The sequence below is a fragment of the Schistocerca americana genome, chromosome 3 (assembly GCF_021461395.2).
Source record: "Schistocerca americana isolate TAMUIC-IGC-003095 chromosome 3, iqSchAmer2.1, whole genome shotgun sequence".
In the NCBI taxonomy this organism is placed as follows: Eukaryota; Metazoa; Arthropoda; class Insecta; order Orthoptera; family Acrididae; genus Schistocerca; species Schistocerca americana.
Window position 1 is genome coordinate 535,957,627 of NC_060121.1, and position 24,329 is coordinate 535,981,955.

At 43.5% G+C, this 24,329-nt stretch overlaps 1 protein-coding gene across 2 annotated transcripts in view; it reads left to right on the forward strand.

Annotated features, from left to right (window-relative positions):
- The window catches only part of LOC124607265 (sodium channel protein Nach-like), a 115,473-nt gene that overhangs the window by 84,670 nt on the left and 6,474 nt on the right, over positions 1-24,329 (forward strand). For both annotated transcript variants that reach the window (XM_047139541.1, XM_047139542.1), the window contains exons 7-8: positions 19,734-19,905; positions 20,029-20,135. In XM_047139541.1, coding sequence (XP_046995497.1) covers positions 19,734-19,905; positions 20,029-20,135 — 279 coding nt within the window. The remainder of the gene's footprint in view (positions 1-19,733; positions 19,906-20,028; positions 20,136-24,329) is intronic.

A 24,329-nucleotide genomic window follows, 5' to 3' on the forward strand; every position in this document is an offset into this window, starting at 1 on the left:
AACAACCATGCTGCTCCCTTTTGACACTGCCATAGTCACGACCACTCACAACAACCTCGGAAAGACTACACTGGTGCAAATCTGCAACACACCAGATTACTTTAAACTAAAAAATTTAACAACTCACACAAGCACATAAACTATGCACCCCGTAGGAGGGATGGAAATGGTACAAAACACTAACATTAGAAAAATTAACTTGCCACCGAAGGTGCAACATGATTTAAAAAAAAAAAAGAACTCTTACGGTGGAAGGGTGGCAACTTTATATACTAAAATGACCATTCAAATAAAAACCGATGAAATGCAGTCTTACATAAAATATACAAATATGCTCTACATTACACGTATACCACCTCTCAAGATGATTGGCAAGATAAAAACATATTTCGGGAATTCGGCCGTTACACTTCAAGGAATAAATTCATTAACACCAAATCCGACAAACATGACAGAGGCAGCTATTAACATATGGCAGACCAACAGACAGACAGACAGACAGACACAAACTGTCTAACAAATGCGGACAAGAGACATACGAGCAAGCTGGGGATGAGAGACTGACAAAGAAACAAGTAGAATTTAACAAGTAAATGAAACAACATATCATGAATCACTTAACTTCTTATAAACTGCGATGTCTGGTGAAGACCTGACGCAACACCCGCAATGCTCTCCTGAATCATCCGCTGCTTGCCACTCCAACAGACGCAGGAACGCGCGCCGATCTCCCGTCTCACGGCATCGCAACTCGCACTGGGCACCCCGATGTCAAGGGTTGTCTCCTGTTGCTCTCGTGTCGACCGTGAAGCCACTACCCCTTGCTATATGGTGCAGCCCACTGGACTCACGTGGCAACCCCACATGTGTCGACGCTCAAGGTGGACAATTCATCTTGTGTCTCAGTGCACAACTGGCCAACCGATCGATCCAACTGCCAATGACCATTGCCCAAGCAACTCGAGCAGGATGGCGGCCTAATGTGCAGATTCAGATGCAGGAACTCAGCCCTGACCAGGCGACCACTAGCTGCGTTCTGTAACTGGCGGAGTGGCAAGACTCTCATTTGCCGGCTTTAAAGTTTGATCCAAACAACAGACATACTAGCACTCCAACAACAGACAGACACTAACTGCCACACAAACGCGAACTAGAGACACACCAGCAACTGGTGACGTGAGACTGACCCAGACTCACTCTGACTGAACAACCACCGAGCTCATAGCACCCCTTAAATGCACATGAACAGGCAACCTTTCCCCTTTCCCACCTGAGGGAGACACCAAGGCTGCGATTGTCACAGCGGCGCCACCGCCAGAAACGGAGGGCGACTGCTTCACACAATGCACTGTGATGCACTCTTCAAAACAGCAATTTTTACCACAGCTCAACCTTCTCCCCTCAAACTAAAACAGGTGCCCAACCCCTGAGACTTCACCTGGCTCAAGTGGACTCAATATTCCCTACCGGTCTGATCATGTCTGACTAACAGGTTAACTGGCCCCAACACACAGAGCACTGTGCATGGATCTATAAAGCGGGGTTTGAACTTCCCTACTCAGCCCCTCATCCTTCCTCGACCCTGAACATTCTTAATATAGACATGATCGCCTGGTTTTCTCTGATAAGGATGCCTACTGTGGTTGTACCACACGGCTTGACGACCACAGACAGCCGCTATATTGCGACAAGCCCGATTCCAGTTCTTTCTAATTAACCCTGGGGATACCCACTCAGGAAGTAAGTCTTGGATGTGCCATAAGTTAGACAAAGGTGAATTGGTAGGATAGGCCAATAAGAGAGAGGCCGGAGTAATCTTCAATGCCTCATGAACCGCAGTGTTAAATGCAAAATTAATCCAGGGCAATTTAGTATCCCACTTACTTGGTTTAACTTGATGGTAAATTATTAAAGGTGAATTTAGGTTGCGATTCACACATTCAGCAAAGGACCCCTGAGGGTAATACCGTGTTGTGTTTATGTGCTTGATGCCATTCCCAAAACAAAAGGCCTTAAACTTATCTGACACAAAAGCAGGGGCATTATCACTAACCAAGCTCTTAGGAGGCCCAAAGATCGAAAAGATGTTAGTAAGGTGAGAAATAGTTATGTTGGTAGTACTACTTCTACTGGGAATAAGCCAAGTAAAGCGAGAAAAGGCATCAATTACCACCAAAATATACAAATTCCCTCTACTTGTATGTGGCAACGGACCCGCATAATCGATATAAAGGTGATTCATCGGATAATTTTCACATTCCAAAGACAATAGACCTTGGTGTAGGGCATTGCTAGGTTTCGCGGCCCAGCACAAATGACAACCGGCCACTAATTTCTTACAAAACATTTTTTTTTTTTTACTAATTTCTTAATGTTACGCTCAAGATGAGACCAGGTCACATACTGCTTAATTTTCTGAATAGTTTTATATGTGTCTAAGTGACCTCCCACCGAAGAACAATGATAATACTGGAATATTGTCTGGATTAATATTTGTGGCAGACAAATTTGGATGTGGTGCTATCGACCCACTGCCTTACACAGAATACCTTTCCTCAAGCTGTAACCTTCAACTACCTCACCTGACCTAATCTGCTGTTTGATGGAACCCAATTCAACATCCTGTACCTGGTTTTCTTCGAGATTACTAAACAGTTGGAGTACTTCCGCCAAAACCAAAAGCTGACCCTGAAGTGGGCCCTGGTGGTGCTCCTCCGAACAATCGGATGATGGGTCAAACATCCGGCTGAGGGCATCAACGACCACATTCTCAGAACCCTTGATATGCCTAACCTTTAATTTAAAGGCTGAGATTCTCAAGGCCCAATGTGTGATCCGACTGGTCTTATGTGGCCCAGCCAAGACCCAACTCAAGGCTTGGTTATCAGTCTCCAGCAAAAAAGGTTGGTGCTCAAGGTAAAACCGACATTTTTATAATGCAAATAGGACCGCCAAGTCCTCACATTCATAGACTGAGTAGTTTGCCTCCCTCAGCATCATTCAAGCGGCATGAGGCATAGGCCAAAGGTTGCCGCTGACCTTGCCATTCTTGTAATAAGACAGCTGACACACCCGCACTTGACGCGTCCGTCTGAACTATAAAAGGCTTATCAAAATCAGGCACCCCAAGCACTGGTGGTTTAGCAATGGCAGTTTTGATCTGTTCGATGGCCACCTGCTGGGTGGGACCCCAAGTAAATTTAACTCCTTTTTTACTAAGATGATTCAAAGGGGCAGCTAAGGCCGCAAAATTCGGAACGAACCTCCTGAAATAATTTGCCATACCAATGAACTTGGCGACTCCCCGCTTATCAGTCGGGGGTGGGAGAACGTGCAAGGCTTTAGTACAATCTTGATCGATCCGAACCACATCGCCTCAAACAATATGGCCTAAGCAGGAAATCTGGGGCCTTGCAAGTGTGACCTGGGAGAGTTTAATGGTTAGACCAGCCTGCTGAAGTTTAGTAAATACTTGGTGCAAATGACTCAAATGCTCTTCAAATGATTTACTGTATACCACAAGGTCATCCAGGTAATTACAGACAAAGTGTAGTTTAAGTTCACCCAGTATACTATCTAATAAACAAGTCAAAACAGCAACTCTGGTGGCCAGGCCGAAGGGCACCTGGTTGAATTCAAATAGATTCCAATCGGTGCAAAACGCTGTTTGCACTCTTCTGTCAACAGGATCTGGTAATAAGCCTGATTTAAGTCAAGAACCGTGAACCAAGGTGCACCTGAAAACAAAGTAAAGGAATTGTGTAGACCAGGCAATGGGGCTGATTCCAAAATCACCTTTTCATTTAAATGACGGTAATGTACCACCGCCTTGAAATCACTACCATGATCCTTCGGTACCAAGAATATCAGAGAGGCATATGGAGAAGTTGAGGGCTGGATAACCCCTTGATCTAACATCTTCTGTACCTTCTCCCACAATATTTTCATCTTAGGAGGTGAGAGATGATATGGGGACTGTCTAACTGGAATATTGTCAGTGAAACGAATATCATATTCTAATTTATTCATTACCCCAAGTTTATCACTAAATAAGCCAGGAAACACATCCAACAACTCATGGACCTGTTGGCCCTGCCGCGGAGAAAGATGACAGAGATCAATATCACTAATAGGAGCGACTGACACGGAAGGAGGCGTGGATGTTAATGCCGCTTGACATTCACAAAATCCAAACTTCTGATTTGGCACAAACTTAAAAGAAAACTTTCCCCTAGAGTAATCCAAATCTAGTTGAGTTTTAGAAATGAAATCACAACCCAGCGCCATATTTGCCATCAAGCTAGCAACGAGAGCAAAGGTCATTGGCCACCAAAACTGTCCTATGGTAACACTACCCTTAAACCACCCCGCCAGAGGCAACACCTGACCACTGGCCATACGACATCTCCAATCTCTGGCGAAGACCTGGCACAGCACCCGCAACGCTCTCCCGAACCATCCGTTGCTAGCCATTTCAACAGACGCAGGAATGCACGCCAATCTCCCATTTCATGGCATCGCAGCTCGCACTGGCCAACCCGATGTCAAGGGTTGACTCCTGTTGCTCTCGTGTCGACCGCACTGCGGCCCACTGGACTCACGTGGCGACCACACATGCGTCGACGCTCAAGGCAGACAAGTCATCTTGTGTCTCGGTGCGCAACCGACCAACCAATCGATCCAACCGCCAATGACCGTTGCCCGAGCAACTCGAGCAGACTGGTGGCCTAACGTGCAGACTCAGATGCAGGAACTCAGCCCTGACCGAGCGACCACTAGCTGTGTTCTGTAACTGGCAGAGTGGCAAGACCCTCATTTGCTGGGGTTAAAGTTTGATCCAAACGACAGACATACTAGCACTCCAACGACAGACAGACACTAACTGCCGCTCAAATGCGAACGAGAGGCAGACCAGCAACTGGTGACGCAAGACTGACCCCAGACTCACTCCGAGTGGCCAACCGCCGAGCTCATAGCACCCCTTAAATGCACATGAACAGGCAACCTTTCCCCTTTCCCACCAGAGGGAGACACCAAGGCTGCGACTGCCACAGCGGCGCCACTGCCGGAAACAGAGGGTGACTGCTTCACACAACGCGCTGCGGCACACTCTTCAAAACAGCAATTTTTACCACAGCTCAGGCACTGAGGACGAATCTACCTTTTTCATTACACGACAGATGGCAATGACACCCTGATCAGAGAGGTAAGATTGAATTTTGGCCTCAGTTAGACCATTGAGAGGCCAAGTGTAAATAAGACCATGGGAAGAATTCGAAGTTCTATGGTCCTCGACACGAACAGGGTAGCCATGGAAAAGTGAGGGGGGGCAAGCAGTTGTTGTGCTTCAGAATCAAAAGTATTCTCCAAAGGCAAAGTGCCATTCGGTAAATGAGAGCAGGATGAACTGCATTAACACCTTTCTGAATAATAAACAGATTTACCAAGGTGAAGGGCTGACCGTCTCCAGTACGTGAAACCAGGACGAACCGTGGTGCAGTGGGAAGGGTCTTTAAATCATTAGCCTCATTGTGTTTATGTTTTGTAGACATTGATTGTGAAAATGATTGATTCATTGTAAGAAAATCCTCTATGATTGCCAGTGTCTCGGATGGAACACTCCTTCCAACTGGGTGCCCCTTTCACAAGGGGGCACACCTGACTTAGGTGATTGTTCACATCTCCTGAACACCTGACAGAGTAACCACTCAGCAATTTTGGAAGGTTGCAGCTCAGGCAATCACCCTTCCCTGGGCCTGGCCTGTACCAGGGGGTATGTGCAAACCCTACCTGTCGACCCAGGGCTGGGAATTATGCGCTACCCAGTCACCATGCGTTAGATGCATGGGCCGACCTTCAGGAGCGCACAGGGAGGAAGAAGAAAAAGAGGAACCTCAAACGCCAAAGCAGGGGAACGAGAGGAGAAGGGAAACAAAAAAAAGGAAAAGGGAGCAAAAAACAATGGAGAGACTGTTCTTATGTCAGCAACAGATAATGCAGAACATTCCCAACAACACCCCAGACATGTTCCCCAAGGGAGGGGAGAAAGAATAACAATAGGATAGACATGCAGCATGGAAGGGAAAAAATGCTGCAATGGCTGGGGCCCTGTGGTAGCCAATCACAATCCCGCCAAAAAGTGGTGACCTGGGGAGGGGGGGGGGGGGGGGGAATGTTATGTGATTAATGATGAAACAGAGGAGGATTTTAGACAACACTTGAAAATACCGACTTTAGTGTCATTTACAATAAGCCTAAAGTCACATATTGTTGGGAAGGGACAGACAGTAAAATAACTTCTGACAAAGCCAAGTATAGTTATGTTGTTGCTGTTCTAAACAAGGACATGTCACTGAAGTCCAAGATACCTGAGCCTAATACATACACGTTGCCATTAAATATGCGCTAATGAAACACTTGTCCAGTCTGAAGCCAAATGACTAGAAAAGATAGTCCACATAGATGAGTTAGATAATTACAACCCTTTCCAACTGCTGTATTGCCTTTAGACCCTGATGGACAATACTGTTGATAAAGCCATTCTCTTAAACAGGTGGCTGTTGCACTTATAACCTAATACACAAAAATATTCACCACAGACATTGGGAATCCTGATGCCATTGCACAAATGGTGGAGAATATCACCAAGCTGCCTCAGTCTCCACGTGCTGCAGTTGTCTTTTCCCAATCAGACAGTGTCCTGGGCACATTAAAAGCATAAACTGATGAGCATCTCAAATCAAATAGGTCGCTGCTTTTCAAGCATGACTTTGCAGCTGTCCACCACAGTGCTGATGCTCACTGACAATACACCAGTATTCGTCTTCAACTGAAACAATGTATGGGTACCATAGGCAATTTGTCTTAGAGGCTTGATGATTTCTGCCACAATGTGAGATGGGAATCATGTCTGGTAACTGATAATAATAGCAACTAGCTTCTCAGACAGCAGCTGTCAACTGTTTGTCACTGAACATCATACAAAATTGCAGTTTCTAGCGAACACAGGTGCCAGTGTATTGATGTATCCATCTTCTCAACTGTTTTTATGCTGCCAAGGTGTTCACAATCAAGACAAATGGCTGTGTCACATCCTCACTGAACCACTGCAATGAGCTTGTGTGGCAGCTCATAGTGGCAGATGTCGAATACCCCATTCTTGAAGCAGATTTTCTATGTTTTTACAAACTGCTTTAGACCTTACCCACCATCACTTTCTTGATAAAACCAGAAGTGAGTAGCTATGGCTATTTATGCACTCTAGAAATACAGCTGTGTGTGTAATCACTGGTGATTCTCTATATCTGGAATTCCTTTGACACTTCCAGGAGACCTCTCAGCAGCTGCCCACTCTAGAGCCTGCACAGAATTTGACAATGTACTACATTTTAACAATCCTAGGTCTGCCACTTCATGCCCAACCACATTTTATGCTCACTCATCAACTCTCACTGCAGCTGGGCCTTGCCCTTCCATGTCATTCCAAAAAAGACCAATAGATGGCAACCTGTTTATGACAACTGTCAGTTTAGTTCAAGTACAAGAACAATTACTGGTCAGTACTAAGTTCTACTTGTTGAAGAATTCTCATTAACTTTCCTTAGCAAACGTGTCATCTCAACAACAGAACACGTACTTGCTTTCCACCAGATTCCCTTTGCCCAAGAAGAGATACCTATGACCACTGTCTGTAATCTATTCAGCTTATTTGAATTCACTAGGGGGCTTTCTGGATTATACAATGTTACGTAGACATTCCAGTGCTTTAGGGATGAAATCAAGCATGATTTTGCCTTCTGCTACATCTTTATTGATATTTATTATGATGTCCAGCTCTGACACTGAGCACCTGTATCAGTTGCAACAAGTCTTGAAACACCTTCATTCACACTGATAAGTCTTCAACTGATTAAATTGCATATTTGTGGCACAAGAAATTAAATTCCTGTGTTACATCATCAACGTATACGGAATTTTGCTGCCAAAAGACAGAGCGGAAGCCATTACCAGCTACCCGCAGCCTACAACAGTTCATGAGTTGTGATTATTTTTCAGCCTTGCTACTTGCTAACTACTACTTCATGTGCGAACACTCACTTTGTGTGTCACTCCACTGAATAACTTCTTACAGGTTTCATTGGAACCAGGAAATAAGTTGTAATGACCTAGTGAAGCACGAAAACATCTTTAACAAGTGCTATCACAGAGGTTGTAGTTTTAGCATACGCCGTTCTGCAAGTGCCATTTGCTTTGATGGTTGACACACCTACAACTGCAACAAGTGGTGCACCCCAGCAACAGGCAAAGCAACAATGTCATCCCTTGGCTTTCTTCCACCAAAAACTGTCTCCTTCATTGCAGAGATGGTCAAAATATGACTGCAAGTCATATGTGGCTTTTGCTTTCATAAAGAAATTCTTATATAAGCTTGAAGGCCAACAATTTACATTGATCACAAGCTGCTAATCTACTCACATCTACATCTATACTCTCCAAATCACTATGATGTGCATGGCACAGGGTATGTCCCATTGTAGCAGTTGTTATGGTTTCTTCCTGTTCCATTCACGTATGGAACACAGGAAGAATGACTGTTTAAATGCCTCCATGCATGCTGTAATTAATCTAATCTTGTATTCATGATCCCCATTGAAACAATATATAAAGGGCTACAGTATATTCCTAGAGTCATTATTTAAAGCCGGTTCTTGAAACATTATAAGTAGACTTTATCTGTGCTTTGTGTCAGAGGATATTCGAGACGTTGGCACAACAAGTGTTACACATCAATTGTATAGCATCATTTGTGACTCATATTATCAATTTTGACAGAGGACTGGGATGTTGGCAGACACACTTTTCTGAATAAACACAATTCCAAACATATATGACTGGACTTGCTCACTTTGCTTCAGCAACATAACAACAAGACTTCCTTGCAAACTCATCCATTTTGCAGCTTTATTGTGTCCAACAATCCCATTTAACATAAAATTGTTTTGCAATGTTTCCGCATCAAGTGCATCACCTTTGTGATAGTGAATTTTTGTCAACAAGTAATCTCGTTGGTCCTTGATTCATCGTATCTCAGAGTCCTGACTGTACCAATGCTTGTTAAGCAAGATTTTGTGTTACCAAATATGGATGGAGAATATAATGATTTTGTGCAGCTGTGCATGATCTCTCAAGATAGTAAGATCACCTGCCATGATGTTGAACCTCTTGGCATATATGTCCCACACACCAAGGATTTTAACATGTCTTTGTATTACCAAATAAGTCATTCAGTCTAAGTCACTTTTATTGATATCACTTTATTTTGTTAGACATGTAGCATATTCTGACTGAAGCTTGTCACCTAGCAACAAACAGCTTGGTTGAGCATTTATACAGCCAATTAAAAATGTCTTTAAGATGTCTCAAATCACAGAGCTGGACAGAAACACAATCTATTGTCCTACTGGGTCTTTGCACTACCACCAAGAAGATTTATAACACTACAACAGCAGAACTGGGCTATTGCCAACCAATTCAGGTTCCTGATTAATTCTTCAACATTATGTCTGTTCACTTTATTAAGTTGTAAAACTTTGTTCAATACTTACATTCATACCTTGCACAAAGGGAGCATGATATTCACCACCCATTCATTTTTTCTGTTGTTTGGACATGCAAACTGGTCTCTGTTAGGCATGAGCCCCTACAGTCATGATATGATGGACTCCAAACAGTTTTTAGTGGAAAGATGAGGCATTTAAGGTTTATATCAATGCTACCCACACCTGACTAGAAGAAGGGATCGGTTGGTAGGACATGTTTTGAGGCATCAAGGGATCACAAATTTAGCATTGGAGGGCAGCGTGGAGGGTAAAAATCGTAGAGGGAGACCAAGAGATCAATACACTAAGCAGATTCAGAAGGATGTAGGTTGCAGTAGGTACTGGGAGATGAAGAAGCTTGCACAGGATAGAGTAGCATGGAGAGCTGCATCAAACCAGTCTCAGGACTGAAGACCACAACAACAACAACAACAACAACAACAACAACCCACACCAGATTTCCATTGCCACATTAAACCAGTTTTCTGCACCACTGACATTGCAACAACTAACTGGACAAGATGCCTGATGGTTTCACAACAGACTTTGCAGACTTACCTACTCCTCCATCAACCATCATATGAACTGGATTCTGTGGCCATTTCACGAGAAAGTACCATTAGTATTAGGCAGCGGATGGGAATATGGTAAAGAGCAAAAAAGCCAATATTTTATTATGTGCTGCAAGTCAATGTATATCCCTAGATGCTCTTTACTCTTAGATGTCATTAAGTTGTTGATTATCTATGTTCCTTGGCAGCTCTTGTTCATGCCCTTGCAGATGTTTTGTAAAAAGTATTTATATGAAAATGCCACTAAGTTATTAATTTTTTTTACAGGTTGAATAGATTTGAACATTGAAAAATATAGCTCATTCAGTTTTGTTCTTCTAGAAATATTGTACCTATCATTTTAGAGTACCAACAAAAAATAATAAGCAGAGTAGAAAAGTTTAAGTTCCTAAGTGTACATAATAATGAAAACTTGAACTGGTACAGCATGTAATAGCCCAACTAAAGTGTGTAGATTCAGCTATATTTGCCATAAGAAAAATTGCCAGCTTTGGTAATACAGAACTGATTACATTAATAAATTTTGCCAATTTTTATTCACTGATATCTGTACATAGCTGTTTCTCCCATGTAAGAAAGTTCCAGACACCTGATTACTTTACTAATGAGTTGATGTATTAAATATTTGACATTAAGCATGTATGTGAGAGAAAAGTTCATTAAGATTTGAAATTATGTTTAAAGTCTGTGGGAAGACACTAAATGCTTCCCTTCTCAAATAGGATGAATTTAGTCAGAGTAATTTGCACGTAATGAGCTACACTGCCTCAAGACTTTTACACAGTTTCTAAATGTAATACTTGTCTTACTGTGTTAAATCTTTATTAAAACTATACATCTTGATGAGTATATTATGATAGCATTTTAAATTTGGTCAAAAATTATATGAAATATTGAAAATGCAATTTTTGTTGCCTCTGGAAAACATTGGATAGGCAACCTACAACTGGGACCATGAACCATTAGTCAATTAGTAATATAGATTACAGGGTGACTCCAAATTTAAGCAGAAAGTATTCACTGCACAAAATAAGGTAATTAGAATTAAGTGCAACATTTACACATGTACTTCATGCAGAAATCTGTATAAACAATTGGGAATATTAACCACAGATTCACTGTACATTTATTCACTGGTGACATTTGTTGTCTCTAAGCCATTGCAACTCCAGATTAATAGAGATATTCCCTAAATCAATCACAGAACTGAAAAGCATCTGCACTTCCTTCTAATGAATCTAACTTCAACACAGGAAGCAGTGAAATACACTGCCATAAAGTTCATTGATAATCTGTCCATGAAAATAAAAGGTCTGACAGACAGCAGAAGTGTTTTCACTTAATGTAGAATAAAGTTGTACTTCCTTAGCAACTCTTTCTGTCCATTGAGGAGTTTTTGAAGAGGAATAAGTAGTCAATTACAGACATTCAAATGACCAGTACATAAAAATACAAACAGATGAAAAGAGAAGACACACTTGATGAGAAGCTGCGAAGTGACTATTTATTCAAAAACTAGTTTATCATCATCAATATCATCATCATAGATGACACGTTAACTCAAAATCCTGATTCAAAAGCAGTACAAATATTTCGTAAGTATCTATATTTGTAGATAACCTGAAACTTTAAAAAAAATTGTTTTTAGATATTGCCACTTATGGAATGTGTGTAACCTTTTTGAATTTAGATGTTTTAGTAATAGGATGACAATGTTATCAAAACTAGTAATTGAATAAATAAAATAATAAGGCATCTTCATGGTGATGATTTTCTTCTTTTCCAAGTGCTTAAGAGGCATGGAGCACCTCATGCACAAAATATATAAGAATTATAGTGATGCTTTACATAGCAGACAGTAATTCCCTAACTTTATCCTGGAGTGCAGCAATGAGGAACTGATGGACATGTGTCTCACATAAGGTGTGGTGTGGAATGAATCAGCTCTGAATTACTGACACTCAAAAATGTGGAAAGGAGCAATCACTTGCCACATGTGTTACAAGCCAGGGAAAGATCCAGATACAGAATCTGCTCTATGAGCCACACCATAATCCAGTATCATTAAAAGCATATTCTATCCTAGGAGAGAGGGTGTCACCTATGGAAGCAGTCGCATATCAATTCTGCTGTTTCTTCTGCACCATCTTATATGTGGACATGACTATCAACCATCTGTCCACCTGAATGAATGGCCATTGCCAAACTGTGGCCAGCATCAAGGTTGACAACCTGGTAGCAGAGCAGGATTCCAGCACACAGCTAGAATGGATACTTTGCAGCCTCTGCCATTTGTAGTCTCCCATACTATATCACTTTATAAAACGTATGTAGATGGGTGTGGCGTAGAGTGCCATAAATATCGATATTTGTTCAGTGCGTAAGTGTGCTATCTTTGAGGAGAGGGCTTTGGGCAGGATGTTGGACGCTAACGGCAGTTAGCTTCTGCACAGATACAAGTCCGGAGGCTAAGTGTGGATAAATCTGTATCTGAGAGAATTCTAGTTGTTTACCTACAACTATTCCTTATTCCCTCACTGGTGACCCCGTTTTTTGTGTAATACGCGTCCGAGTTACCGCCTGAAGGTTATTTACACACCTACTGCGTCGGGTTTCTCCGCGATCGCGAGGGCCTTTGTTCAGTTCCAGACAATGGCCTTTCAGCACTCACTGCCACCCGGATTTCAGCAACATCTCTCCAGCACTCCTGCCGTCATAGTGGACATGTCGTAAGAATCTTCGGAATCCTTCAGGCAGAACATGCAGTGGAATTCATCGAGTGCCGCCAGTTTCTTCCAACCGCCAACGGTCGTGGACTCTGGCTTTGTTAGCCTAGACCTTCCCACATGTTCTCCACAGAGTGTTGGTCGGAACATTCCTACTCCTGTGTCGAATGCACAATTCAATACAGTTCGTGGTGTCGAGCGAGGTTTTGCTACTTTGGAAAATCCAGTAGTAAATTCAAACTCGAATCAGTTCCTGCCACATGTGTATCCTTCCGCGCCGGCTAGTCAACAGGTGTTCAATGCTCACCAAACAGCAAATATCACATCGAGTGTGCATCCTAGTGGACGTGTGTAGGATCCTTGTGTTGCTTCTAATCAAGTCAACAATTCTGTGCTGGACAGTAATTACTCCGACATCTACAACCAGCCCCACCACTCACGGTCGAGTGAATACTGTGTGCATAATGGACATTCACCGGCGTACTTAAGTACTTGTGGCTTCTCTCCGAGCTACCATGTCAATGAGAATGCACATTTTGACTACGATCCTCACACCGTTCGAGCGACCGTCGCATCTCAGCCCCCCCCCCCCCCCCCCGGCGTCAAGTGAATTTCACGATTCCCGCATTACAGGATGCCAATAATTCGGACTCGCTATCTTCTGCATGCTCTACTTCCATCCGAAGTAACAGGTGCACCTCCACAGTGGCTGCAGTGCCGAATCTGCCGAAACTACCAGACTTCAAACCACTCACCCGGAGTTCTGGTTTAACCTGGTTGAGCAAACATTCAATGTCTGTGCTTTGGATGACGACGCACCCTTCGCCTGCCTCATGAACCATCTTCACGACCACGTCGATTTAATTTACGATCTGGTCAAAGCTCCCCCCTAGCAGAGAAGTATGCTGTGGTGAAACAGACGATACTGGAGCGCGTCTCTAAAACCAGGAGAGAAAATGTGCGACAGCTTATCTACGAAGAGCGTCTCGGTGACAGGTCTCCGTCCCAGCTGTGGCGGTGCATCCATCTTCTCGTCGATGAGCAAGTTATGCCTGATGACATGCTCGCAGAAATCTAGACTGAAAAGCTGCCTTTGCCTGTCCAGACTGAAATCTCTGCATACGAAGATAGGCCAGTAAATGAACATTTACGCGCTGCCGACAGAGCATACTCCGCCAGGCAACGTGAGCTCCGTGCACTGCATTCTGGACGTGACCGCACTAAGACGCTTTCTGACGCCACGCCCTTGTCTGGTGCTGCTAATAACAAGTTTGTTAAACTAGCCGCCCTGCCTGCACCTTCAACTCCCCGCAACGACAGTGCATCGGCCTCAGTGGAAGACTCTGGGGCACATACTCCATCACCTAGCAACTACCCACAGGAGCACAGGCCCGCCCAACCTTACTGTTTCTTCCACACGAGATTCGGGGAGCAAGCTCGCAAATGCCAGTCACCGTGTTCTTACCCAAACTCCAACCGCAGGTAGGCTACTGTGCCACCTCCTGCGATGTAAACAACGGGCACCATCCCACGTTGCACTCCGTTTCGGACAACAAAAGTAAGTGTGGTCGAGTCTATGTTCGCGATTTACGATCAGGTGTATGTTTTCTGGTAGACACTGGTGCAGATGTCTCTTTGCTGCCGGTTCGCCTAGCAACCAATAAAGTGCAACCACACAAAATGGTACTTCGTGCAGTGAACTTGTCTACCCTACAGTGTTCGGGTTCCACTTTGTATACAGTGAAACTTTCGCCTGAGTGCAAGCTGTAGTGGACGTTTCTAGTGTCAACAATTGAAGAACCTATTCTCGGAATTGACTTCCTCAAGCACTATCAGTTGTCACTAGATTTTGTGCAAAATACTGTGTTCCCCCCCCCCCCCTCCCCTCACCCCTTAACAAACTTATTCCTTTCACTCCGCCGAGTGACAGTTCGGCTAACACCAAACATGTGTGCTGTGCTAAGAAGTGTGTAAACCTATCCTTGGAGCTGCAATCTTGGACAAACAAGTGGCTAGTGGAGTGCGCCAAGTCTTCGAAGTTGCGGATGGAACGTACGGAAATGCTGCTGCATCTCCGCAACATACACCACGAGTTGGCCTCCACACAACAACGCCTCGTGGCACTACAAGGAGACGACTCGTCAGCTACAGACAAGGTCAGTCCGTGCCAATCTGGTATTCCCATGCCCGCACACATTAACGACAATGTTGTGAACTATGTAAACTGTGTCAGCACCCGCTTTTGTAATGATAGTGTATGCCCGAGTGCTCATGCTCCTTGCGTTCCGAATGGACAATTAAATTCCCAAGCTCGTGGCAATGAACTACGGCCAGCTGCTGTTTGGCCACGCCCACTCGTGCCTACAGCGCTCATAGCGGCATGGCCCGCTACCAAGACCCAGTGTACCAACCTCGCCCATGTTAACATGTGTGCGGCCTTTACGCAGCCTACGAGCAGTTGGCACACCTGTACTTCCATGCCCTCAGCGCCACAGCTTTGCCCGTCCGCCACTGCCTGCTCCGCTTCACGGACATCTCACTGTCATGCCACGCCACGTATTGCAGTAGTCACTAATGGCACAGTTCATCGGTTACGTCTAACCGATGGGAGGCCCATATCGCAACGCCCACGCCGCCTCAAGCCCGGAATTTATGGAAATTGCAAAAGAACAATTAGATGATCTATTACAAAAGGGAATAATTGAACCTTCTTCTGGTTGCTGGGCTAGTCCTATCCTGTTTGACCAAAAGAAAGACGGTACATGGCATATGGTCGGAGACTATAGGCGTTTAAATGCCCGCACCATCATTGATAAATATCCAGTCCCACACATTGCAGACTTCAATCATGCGCTCGCAGGTGCAAAGTACTTCTCTGTTTTGGACTGTAAGCACGCATTTCATCAGATTCCTATGGCTCCGGAGGATATTGAAAAGACTGCCATAACCACTCCCTTCGGGCTACTCCAATACAAATTTATGCCGTTTGGGTTGAAAAACACCCCCAAACGTGGCAGCGTTTCATCAATCAAACTTTATTCCATCTAGACTTTTGTTTCGTATACATGGACGACATATTGGTTTTTGCTTCTACTTTGGAACAGAGTGAGGAGCGTGTTCAAGTCGTGACAGATATTTTAGCAGCCGCTGGTATTGCACCAGTCATCTGTCACATTCGTAAGTTATGTTGTGTCATCGGACGGTCTGACACCACCGCAGGACAAGATCAAGCCTGTTCTCGAGATGCTACGCCCTCAGACCTATAGGGAATTACGCAGGTTCATCGGAAGAGTTAATTATTACCAAAAACATCTGCCAGCCGCTTCTGCGGTGCAGGCTCCTCTCATAGATGCTCTCGCTGGTCCACAAACTTCTGGCACCTGCCGGGTCCCATGGACACCAGACATGGACAAGGCAATTAACTAACTCAAACAGCTGTTGGCCTCCGCTGTCACTATTGCTCACCCATGTGCACACGCCACAATGTTTATCACTACTGATGCTAGTGACAATGCTATCGGCACAGTACTGGGTCAGACATACAACAATGTTACGACCCCCCCTGCAGTTTTTCTCAAAAAAGCTAAACAACGCGCAGAAGAAATACTCAGCATTCGACAGAGAATTACTTGCAGTTTACGAGGCCCTAAGACACTTCAGAACTGATGTTGAGGGACGAGATTTCTATGTGCTCACCGATCACAAGCCGTTGGTTCCTGCCATAAAAAATCCTGTGGCTGATCCGCCCCCATGACGCTTTCGTCACATCGATTACATCTTGCTATTTACAAATGACATTCACTACATCCGAGGAGCGGACAATGTGGTTGCTGATTTTCTCTCGTGTGTTGGTGCTGTCACAACCTTAATTGACTTAACGGACCTACCTCGGTTGCAATCGGCAAACCTCGATACCATGCAGTTAATTTCGGACCACAGCTCCTCTCTCCAACCAGTACGCTCTACTTTCCCTGGCATATCTGACTTAGCGTGGTGTGATGAATCGACTGGTACATTGCGGCCATTCATTCCTAAGCCCCTTCAACGCCAGGTCTTTGACAAAGTACACATTAGCACACCCCGGTGTCAAAGCTTCCACTCGTCTGGTAGCTGAACGGTTTGTCTGGAGAGACATGCGCCGCGACTGTCAGTCTTGGGCCAGGGCATGCATGTTGTGTCAACAGAACAAAGTTTCCAGGCACACTTCCCCACCCCTTGGCTGTTTTGCCCGATCGCCAGGCCGGTTTCACCATGTTCATGTCGACCTCGTAGGCCCTTTGCCCCCCTCCGAGGGTTTCCGTTACTTGTTTACAGCTATTAACAGGATGACTCGGTGGGCTGAGGCTGTGCCTATTCCGAACATTACCTCTGAGACAGTAAGTCGAGCATTCTTAGATTCGTGGATCTCTAGATTTGGCTCACCTGTTTACCTCACCACTGACCAGGGGCAACAATTCGAGTCTTCAGTTTTCTCTGACTTATTTAAAATGTGTGGTATTGTCAAAATTCATACTTCTGCATACCACCCCCAAAGCAATGGGCTTGTCGAGCGATGGCATCGCACCTTAAAGTCTGCCCTGCGTTGCCATGACTCACTATGGACAGAGGCACTGCCCTTCGTGCTTCTTGGCCTTCGTGCGACTTTCAAGGAAGACCTCAAGGGTTCCGTAGCCGAGTTTGTGTATGGACAACCTCAGGTTTTGCCTGGAGAATTAGTCACTCCCACCCCACTTCCACGGCCCTCTGAACTCCCTTCACGTCTTGAGCGGGTGCACTTGCACTGCAGCAAAATTCAGCCGCCACCTCCGGCTGCTCATACACCTCTGCGCGTGTACGTACCGCGCACGCTAGACTCTTGTGAGTACGTGTTTCTCAGAGACGACTCAATCAAAGCCCCGCTTCAGTCGTCCTACACAGGTCCTTACAAGGTCATCAAATGCTCTGAGAATAACATGGATCTCCTCATAAAAGACACTGTAACCACGGTCTCACTCAACCGAGTGAAACCAGCTTTCATTGAGCCTCAGGCGAACCTCCCTGGTTCTGCCCCTATTTCTCCCACTCCTGCTTCGAGCGGCCATCCATCTTCCCATACCATGCATTCAGGTATAGGTTCTCCACAGCGTGCTTCTCTGCCGAGCACTGCTCCTTCTCCGCGTTCATCTAATTCGAGTGGCCAATCTTTTCGGGGCTTCACTCCTCACAGCCCTTGCAGTTGAATTGCCAACCACTCGGACTCTACCATTGTGTTACCATCTTCGTGTGACAACTCTTTGTCACGCCGTTCAATCCACTCTGGCTCCTCATTGCCTTCGGTCATGCTACCTTGTCTGTCAGCTGATCGCCCGAGGTCATCTCCTGCGCAGTCCAGTGCACCTGCCACCCCCCTCTTAGCAAATGCTTCCCCCTGCCATGGCTTTCCCACACCTCCCTGCCTCCCTACCATTGCTCGTACAGGTGCCACCCAAGAATTCACAATACATGTACACCCTGATGGCATACATAAATTATGTGTTGTCGTAGATGGCGATACGGTGTGTGTGGTACTCGCGTGTGACAATGTTGAGGGAGGAAGTGCAGAATCTCATGTGGTGCGCTGCTTTAAATTGAGCAGAAGTGCTGTGTGTGGCAATTTGTGTGCCTTTGTTAGGCCTTCTGGCAAGGTGATTCTCCGCCTGCCTGCTGACGAAGTGCTACACCTCCACTCCAGGACGGGACGTCGTCTTCAGCCGCTGGCGTCGCTTGCTGACTTCGCTGCCAACGTACCGGGTTTCACCCCCCAGTCTCCTACCAGTCGACCGCTTCTGCCTGACGCAGAAGAATTGTACGTTACCTTCCTAACTTCTCACCCACCCCATTCACAGGGACGTACTCCATACTGTGGGGGGAGGGGGGGGGGGGCTATGTGGCGTAGAGTGCCATAAATATCGATATTTGTTCAGTGGGTAAGTGTGCTATCTTTGAGGAGAGGGCTTTGGGCAGGATGTTGGACGCTAACGGCAGTTAGCTTCCGGACTTGTATCTGTGTAGAAGCTAAGTGTGGATAAATCTGTATCCAAGAGAATTCTAGTCGTTTACCTACAACTATTCCTTATTCCCTCATGGGCATTGTCTTTGCAACACATTTTTTGGTGTGCAAATAACTCGCTGATGTAACATTTTTCACAAAAATCAGAGAGATTCTCAGTACTGGTGTAGCACCCTCTTTTAATCCTGCATGTAACTAGATTTTATTGTAGTATTCTAAATTACCTGGCAGTCTTAATACTTTTTCATGCACAGCAGAAGTGGTGACAAACAATCTCAAATTCCTGCTCACTTAACAAGTGTGTTTTTATGTATTGACAACGTGAGCAGTCAAGTCATGTTTCCCTGTGGTGCACCAAATATTACATCCTTATATATACTGCTGACACTGATGCATTTGTTACACATGTTCTATTCTATGGCACTATGTGATTTGGACTTTAAGAATTATGTTGTTACATTGCATCTCAACAGATTCTGTATTTTATCTGAGTAAACTTTAGTATGCTTTTAATGTTTTCAAATATTACTGAAACATTGTGCATGAACCACAATAATACATTTGACTGTAGAGACATTCTCAACTTCCACAAAAGAAGAAGAAGAACTGCTACAGACTGACCATAAACTAACTTAGCAAACTTGAATTGCTAAGTGAGTAGCATTTTGTCCTTTCTATACTTATGGTCATTCTGCCTTGTACTTTCAATTACTATTTTTAGTGCTATCTTCATTTCTGCTACAATAAAATTATGTTTTCACTTGCTTCCACATTTATAATGATTTTCATTGTATTGTATTTGTTTCAGAGGTACTTCAAGCCATTCACAGGGGAAAATATGACAAAACAATAAAATATGACATTGAATATAATGATAAACCATGTAACTGTTTGCCAGATTGCTCAAGTCTCATTTATACTGTTGAGACCACAGCCAATACTATTTCAACAAACAGTTTACTTTCTTCAAATTTACTCCTGTAAGCTCTTTCAGAGAAGTACAGCTCTTTTTATACTGTTTTGATGTTTCTAGTATTTAATTTTTTACATTATTTCATATATCACGACTCACTGTAGTGTTTACCAGCATTTTTACTTTACAGTGGAAATTTGAGTCCTGAAAGGCACAGTGTCATCCACATATTCTTCATAGATCTTACAATTAATGAATATCGAACAGATATCTTCCTTGAATGGCAGGCTTTTGTGGGTAAGTTGGCAAATCTGTCACTTAATTAAATGAAGAGTGAAAAACATTACTGTGTGGCACAAAAAAGTAGATATACTGAAATAAATACTAAAAAGGTTAAAGACTGTACAAATGTAGACTTGGAAAAGCAAAATTAATAGGAATTAGATGTAGCCCACTGGAAACAAGCATTTTGAGTCTGAATTGGTTGAGCCTATGTAAAAGAAGAAAATAAAATGAAGCTGACATCACAATCAGCCACAAATCTAAGTATGCGTTGAATGTAGTCCGATTAATGTGTGTCAGGTTTAATTTACAGATGATAAACATTGCTATAGCATCACAATAATGTCACCCAGGTGGATAGCAACTCATCATGTCAGAAACTAAAAGAACTTTTAAGATGAGAAATTAAACCTTGATAAATGCCAATCAATGTGAATAAAATTTGACTGCTTAATAATATGTCACTGGTTGTAGATTTCAGTTTATTTTTATGTGTGAAATTAAAAATAAAGAGGAAAAATTTCAAGAAAGAAAGTGAAGTTAGTTAGTTACACATTTCATTTTTATCAAAGTGGTGTGGAAACACACACACACACACATACACACACACACACGTGCACCTGTGATTCTTACCACTCCCCCCCGTCCCCCCCCCCCCCCCCCCCCACTTTCCTCCAGTACTAAATTGGTGATCCCTTGACGTCTCAGAATGAGTCCTACCAACTCATCTCTTCTAGTTACGCTGTGCCAAAATCGTTTTTTGCTCCCCAGTTCTCTTCAGTACCTCCTCATTAGTTACATAATGTACCCAGCTGATCTTCAGCATTCTTCTGTAGCACCACATTTCAAAAGCTTATATTTTCTTCTGATGTAAAGTGTTAATCATCCATGTTTCACTTCCATATATGACTAACTCCACACAAATGCTTTCAGGAAGGACTTCCTAACACTTAAATCTGTACTCAGAATTAACAAACTTCACTTCTTTAGAAATGTTTTTCTTTCCATTGCCAGTCTAAATTTTATATCCTCTCTATTTTGCCCATCATCAGTTATTTTGCTGACTAAATAGTGGAACTCATCTTCTAATCTGCTACTTTAAGTGTCTCATTTATTATTCTAATTTCTACAGCATTGCCTGATTTAATTTTACTACATTCCATTATCCTCATTTTTCTTTTCTCAATGTTCATCTTACATCCTTCTTTCTAGACACTGCCAATTCTGTTCAACTGCTCTTCTGAATTCTTTGCTGTCTCTGACAGAATTACAATGTCATCTGTCTCTGACAGAATTACAATGTCATCAACAAACCTCAAAGTTTTTATTTTGTCTCCATGAACTTTAATTCCTAATCCAAATTTTTCTTTTGTTTCCTTTATTGCTTGCAAAATGTGTCGGTTGAATAACACTAGGGATAAGCTACAACTTGTCCCAATCCATTTTCACCCACTGCATCCCCACCATACACTTTGACACATATAACTGCCATCTGGTTTCTGTCCATTCCATTCAACTGCTCTTCCAAGTCCTTTGCTGTCTCTGACAGAATTACAATGTCATCGGCGAACCTCAAAGTTTTTATTTCTTCTCCATGGATTTTAATACCTACTCCGAATTTTTCTTTTGTTTCCTTTACTGCTTGCTCAATTTACAGATTGAATAACATCGGGGAGAGGCTACAACCCTGTCTTACTCCCTTCCCAACCAATGCTTCCCTTTCATGTCCCTCGACTCTTATAACTGCCATCTGGTTCCTGTACAAATTGTAGATAGCCTTTTGCTCCCTGTATTTTACTCCCGCCGTCTTTAGACTTTGAAAGAGTGTATTCCATTCAACATTGTCAAAAGCTGTAAACATAGGTTTGCCTTTTCTTAACCTATCTTCTAAGGGAAGTCATAGGGTCAGTATTGCCTCACGCATTGCTACATTTCTCACAATCCAAACTGGTCTTCCCCAAGGTCGGCTTCTGTCAGTTTCTCCGTTCTTGCACAAAGAATTTGTATTAGTATGTTGCACCCATGACTTGTTAAACTGATAGTTCAATAATATTCACCACTGTTGCCACCTGCTTTTTTTGGTGTTGGAATTATTATATTCTTCTTGAAGTCTGATGGTATTTCACCTGTCTCATACATCTTACACACCAGATGGAAGAGTTTTGTCATGGCTGGCTCTCTCAAATCTATCAGTAGTTCTAACGGGGCCTAACTCCTGGGGCCTTAATTCAATTTAGGTCTTTCAGTGCTCTGTCAAATTCTTCTTGCAATATTGTATCCCCCATCTCATCTTCATCTACATCTACATCCTCTTCTATTTCTATAACATTGTCTCCAAGTACATGTTCCTTGTATAGACCCTCTACATACTCCAACCCCATTCAGTTTTCTATTATTTGCTTAAGACTCGTTTTCCATCTTGATATTCATACAGATGCTTCTCTTTCCTTCTAAGACCTCTTTAATTTTCCTGTAGGCGGTATCTGTCCTTCGCCTAGTGAAATATGCTGCTAAATCTTTACATTTGCCCTCTAGTCATTCCTGCTTAGCCATTTTGCACTTCCTGCCAACCTCATTTATACTCCCTTTCACCTGTTTCATTTACTACATTTTTATATTTTCTCCTTTCATCAGTTAAATTCAATATCTCTTGTGTTATCCAGGGATTTCCGCTAGTCCTTTCTATGTATTTGATCCTCTGTTCTTCTCAATGGTTCCCTAATCCTCTTTCTGAAACTGTCTACAACCTCTGGTTCTTTCAGTTTATCCAGGTCCCATCTCTTTAGTTTCCTACATTTTTGAAATTTCTTCAGTTTTAATCCACAGGTCATAGCCAATAAGTTGGTCAGAGTCCACATCTGCTCCTGGAAATATCTGGTTCCAAGATCTCTTGCACACATAAATCCTTCTTTCATAATTGTTAAATCAAGTATTAGTGATGATTAAATTATGCTCTGTGCAAAATTCTACCAGGTGGCTTCCTCTTACATTAATTTCCGCACTCCATACTCATCTACAATTTTTCCTTCTCTTTCTTTTCCTATAATGCAATTCCAGTCCCCTATGACTATTAAATTTTCATCTCCATTAACTATCTGAATAATTTCTTTTATCTAATCATACATTTCTTCAATCTTTTCATTATCTGCAGAGCTAGTTGGCATATAAACTGTACTACTGCTGTGGGTGTGGGCTTCATGTCTATCTTCTCTACAATAATGCATTCACTATGCTGTTCATAGCAGCTTACCTGTTTTCCTATTTTCTTATTCATTATTAAACCTCATGCTGCATTGCCCCTATTTGATTTCGTATTTATAATCCTGTATTCACCTGACCAGAGCTGGCCGTTGTGGCCGAGTGGTTCTAGGCGCTTCAGTCTGGAACCCGACCGCTACGGTCGCAGGTTTGACTCCTGTCTTGGGCTTGGATGTGTGTGATGTCCTTAGGTTTAAGTAGTTCTGAGTTCTAAGGGACTGATGACCTCAGATGTTAAGTCCCATAGTGCTCAGAGCCATTTTCACCTGACCAGAAGTCCTGCTCCTCCTGCCACCAAACTTCACTAATTCCCAGTATATCTAATTTTAAGCTATCCATCTCCTTTTTAAATGTCCCCACATTAGCTGAATGGTCTGCGCATTGGATTACCACCCGCAGGGGCCCGGGTTTGATTCCTGGCTGGGGTGGGAGATTTTCTCCCCTCAGGGACTGGGTGTTGTGCTGTCCTCATCATCATTTCACCCCCAGTGTCGATGCGCAAGTCGCCCAATGTGGCGTCACACTCAATAAGACTTGCCCTTGGCGGCGAACTTCCCACCTGGGATCTCCTGGCCACTAACACCATATGCTCATTTCCTTTTTCCTTTTTAAATTTTCTGACCTACACTACGTGATCAAAAGTATCCGGGCACCGAGCTGACAATGACTTACAAGTTCGTGGCAATCTCCATCGGCAACGCTGGAATTCAATATGGTGTTGGCCCACCCTTAGCCTTGATGACAGCTTCCACTCTCTCAGGCATACTGTCTATCAGGTGCTGGAAGGTGTCTTGGGTAATGGCAGCCCATTCTTCAGAGTGCTGCACTGAGGAGAGATATTGATATTGGTCAGTGAGGCCTGGCATGAAGTCGGTATTCCAAAACATCCCAGGACTCTGTGCAGGCCAGTCCATTACAGGGATGTTATTGTTGTGTAACCACTCCGCCATA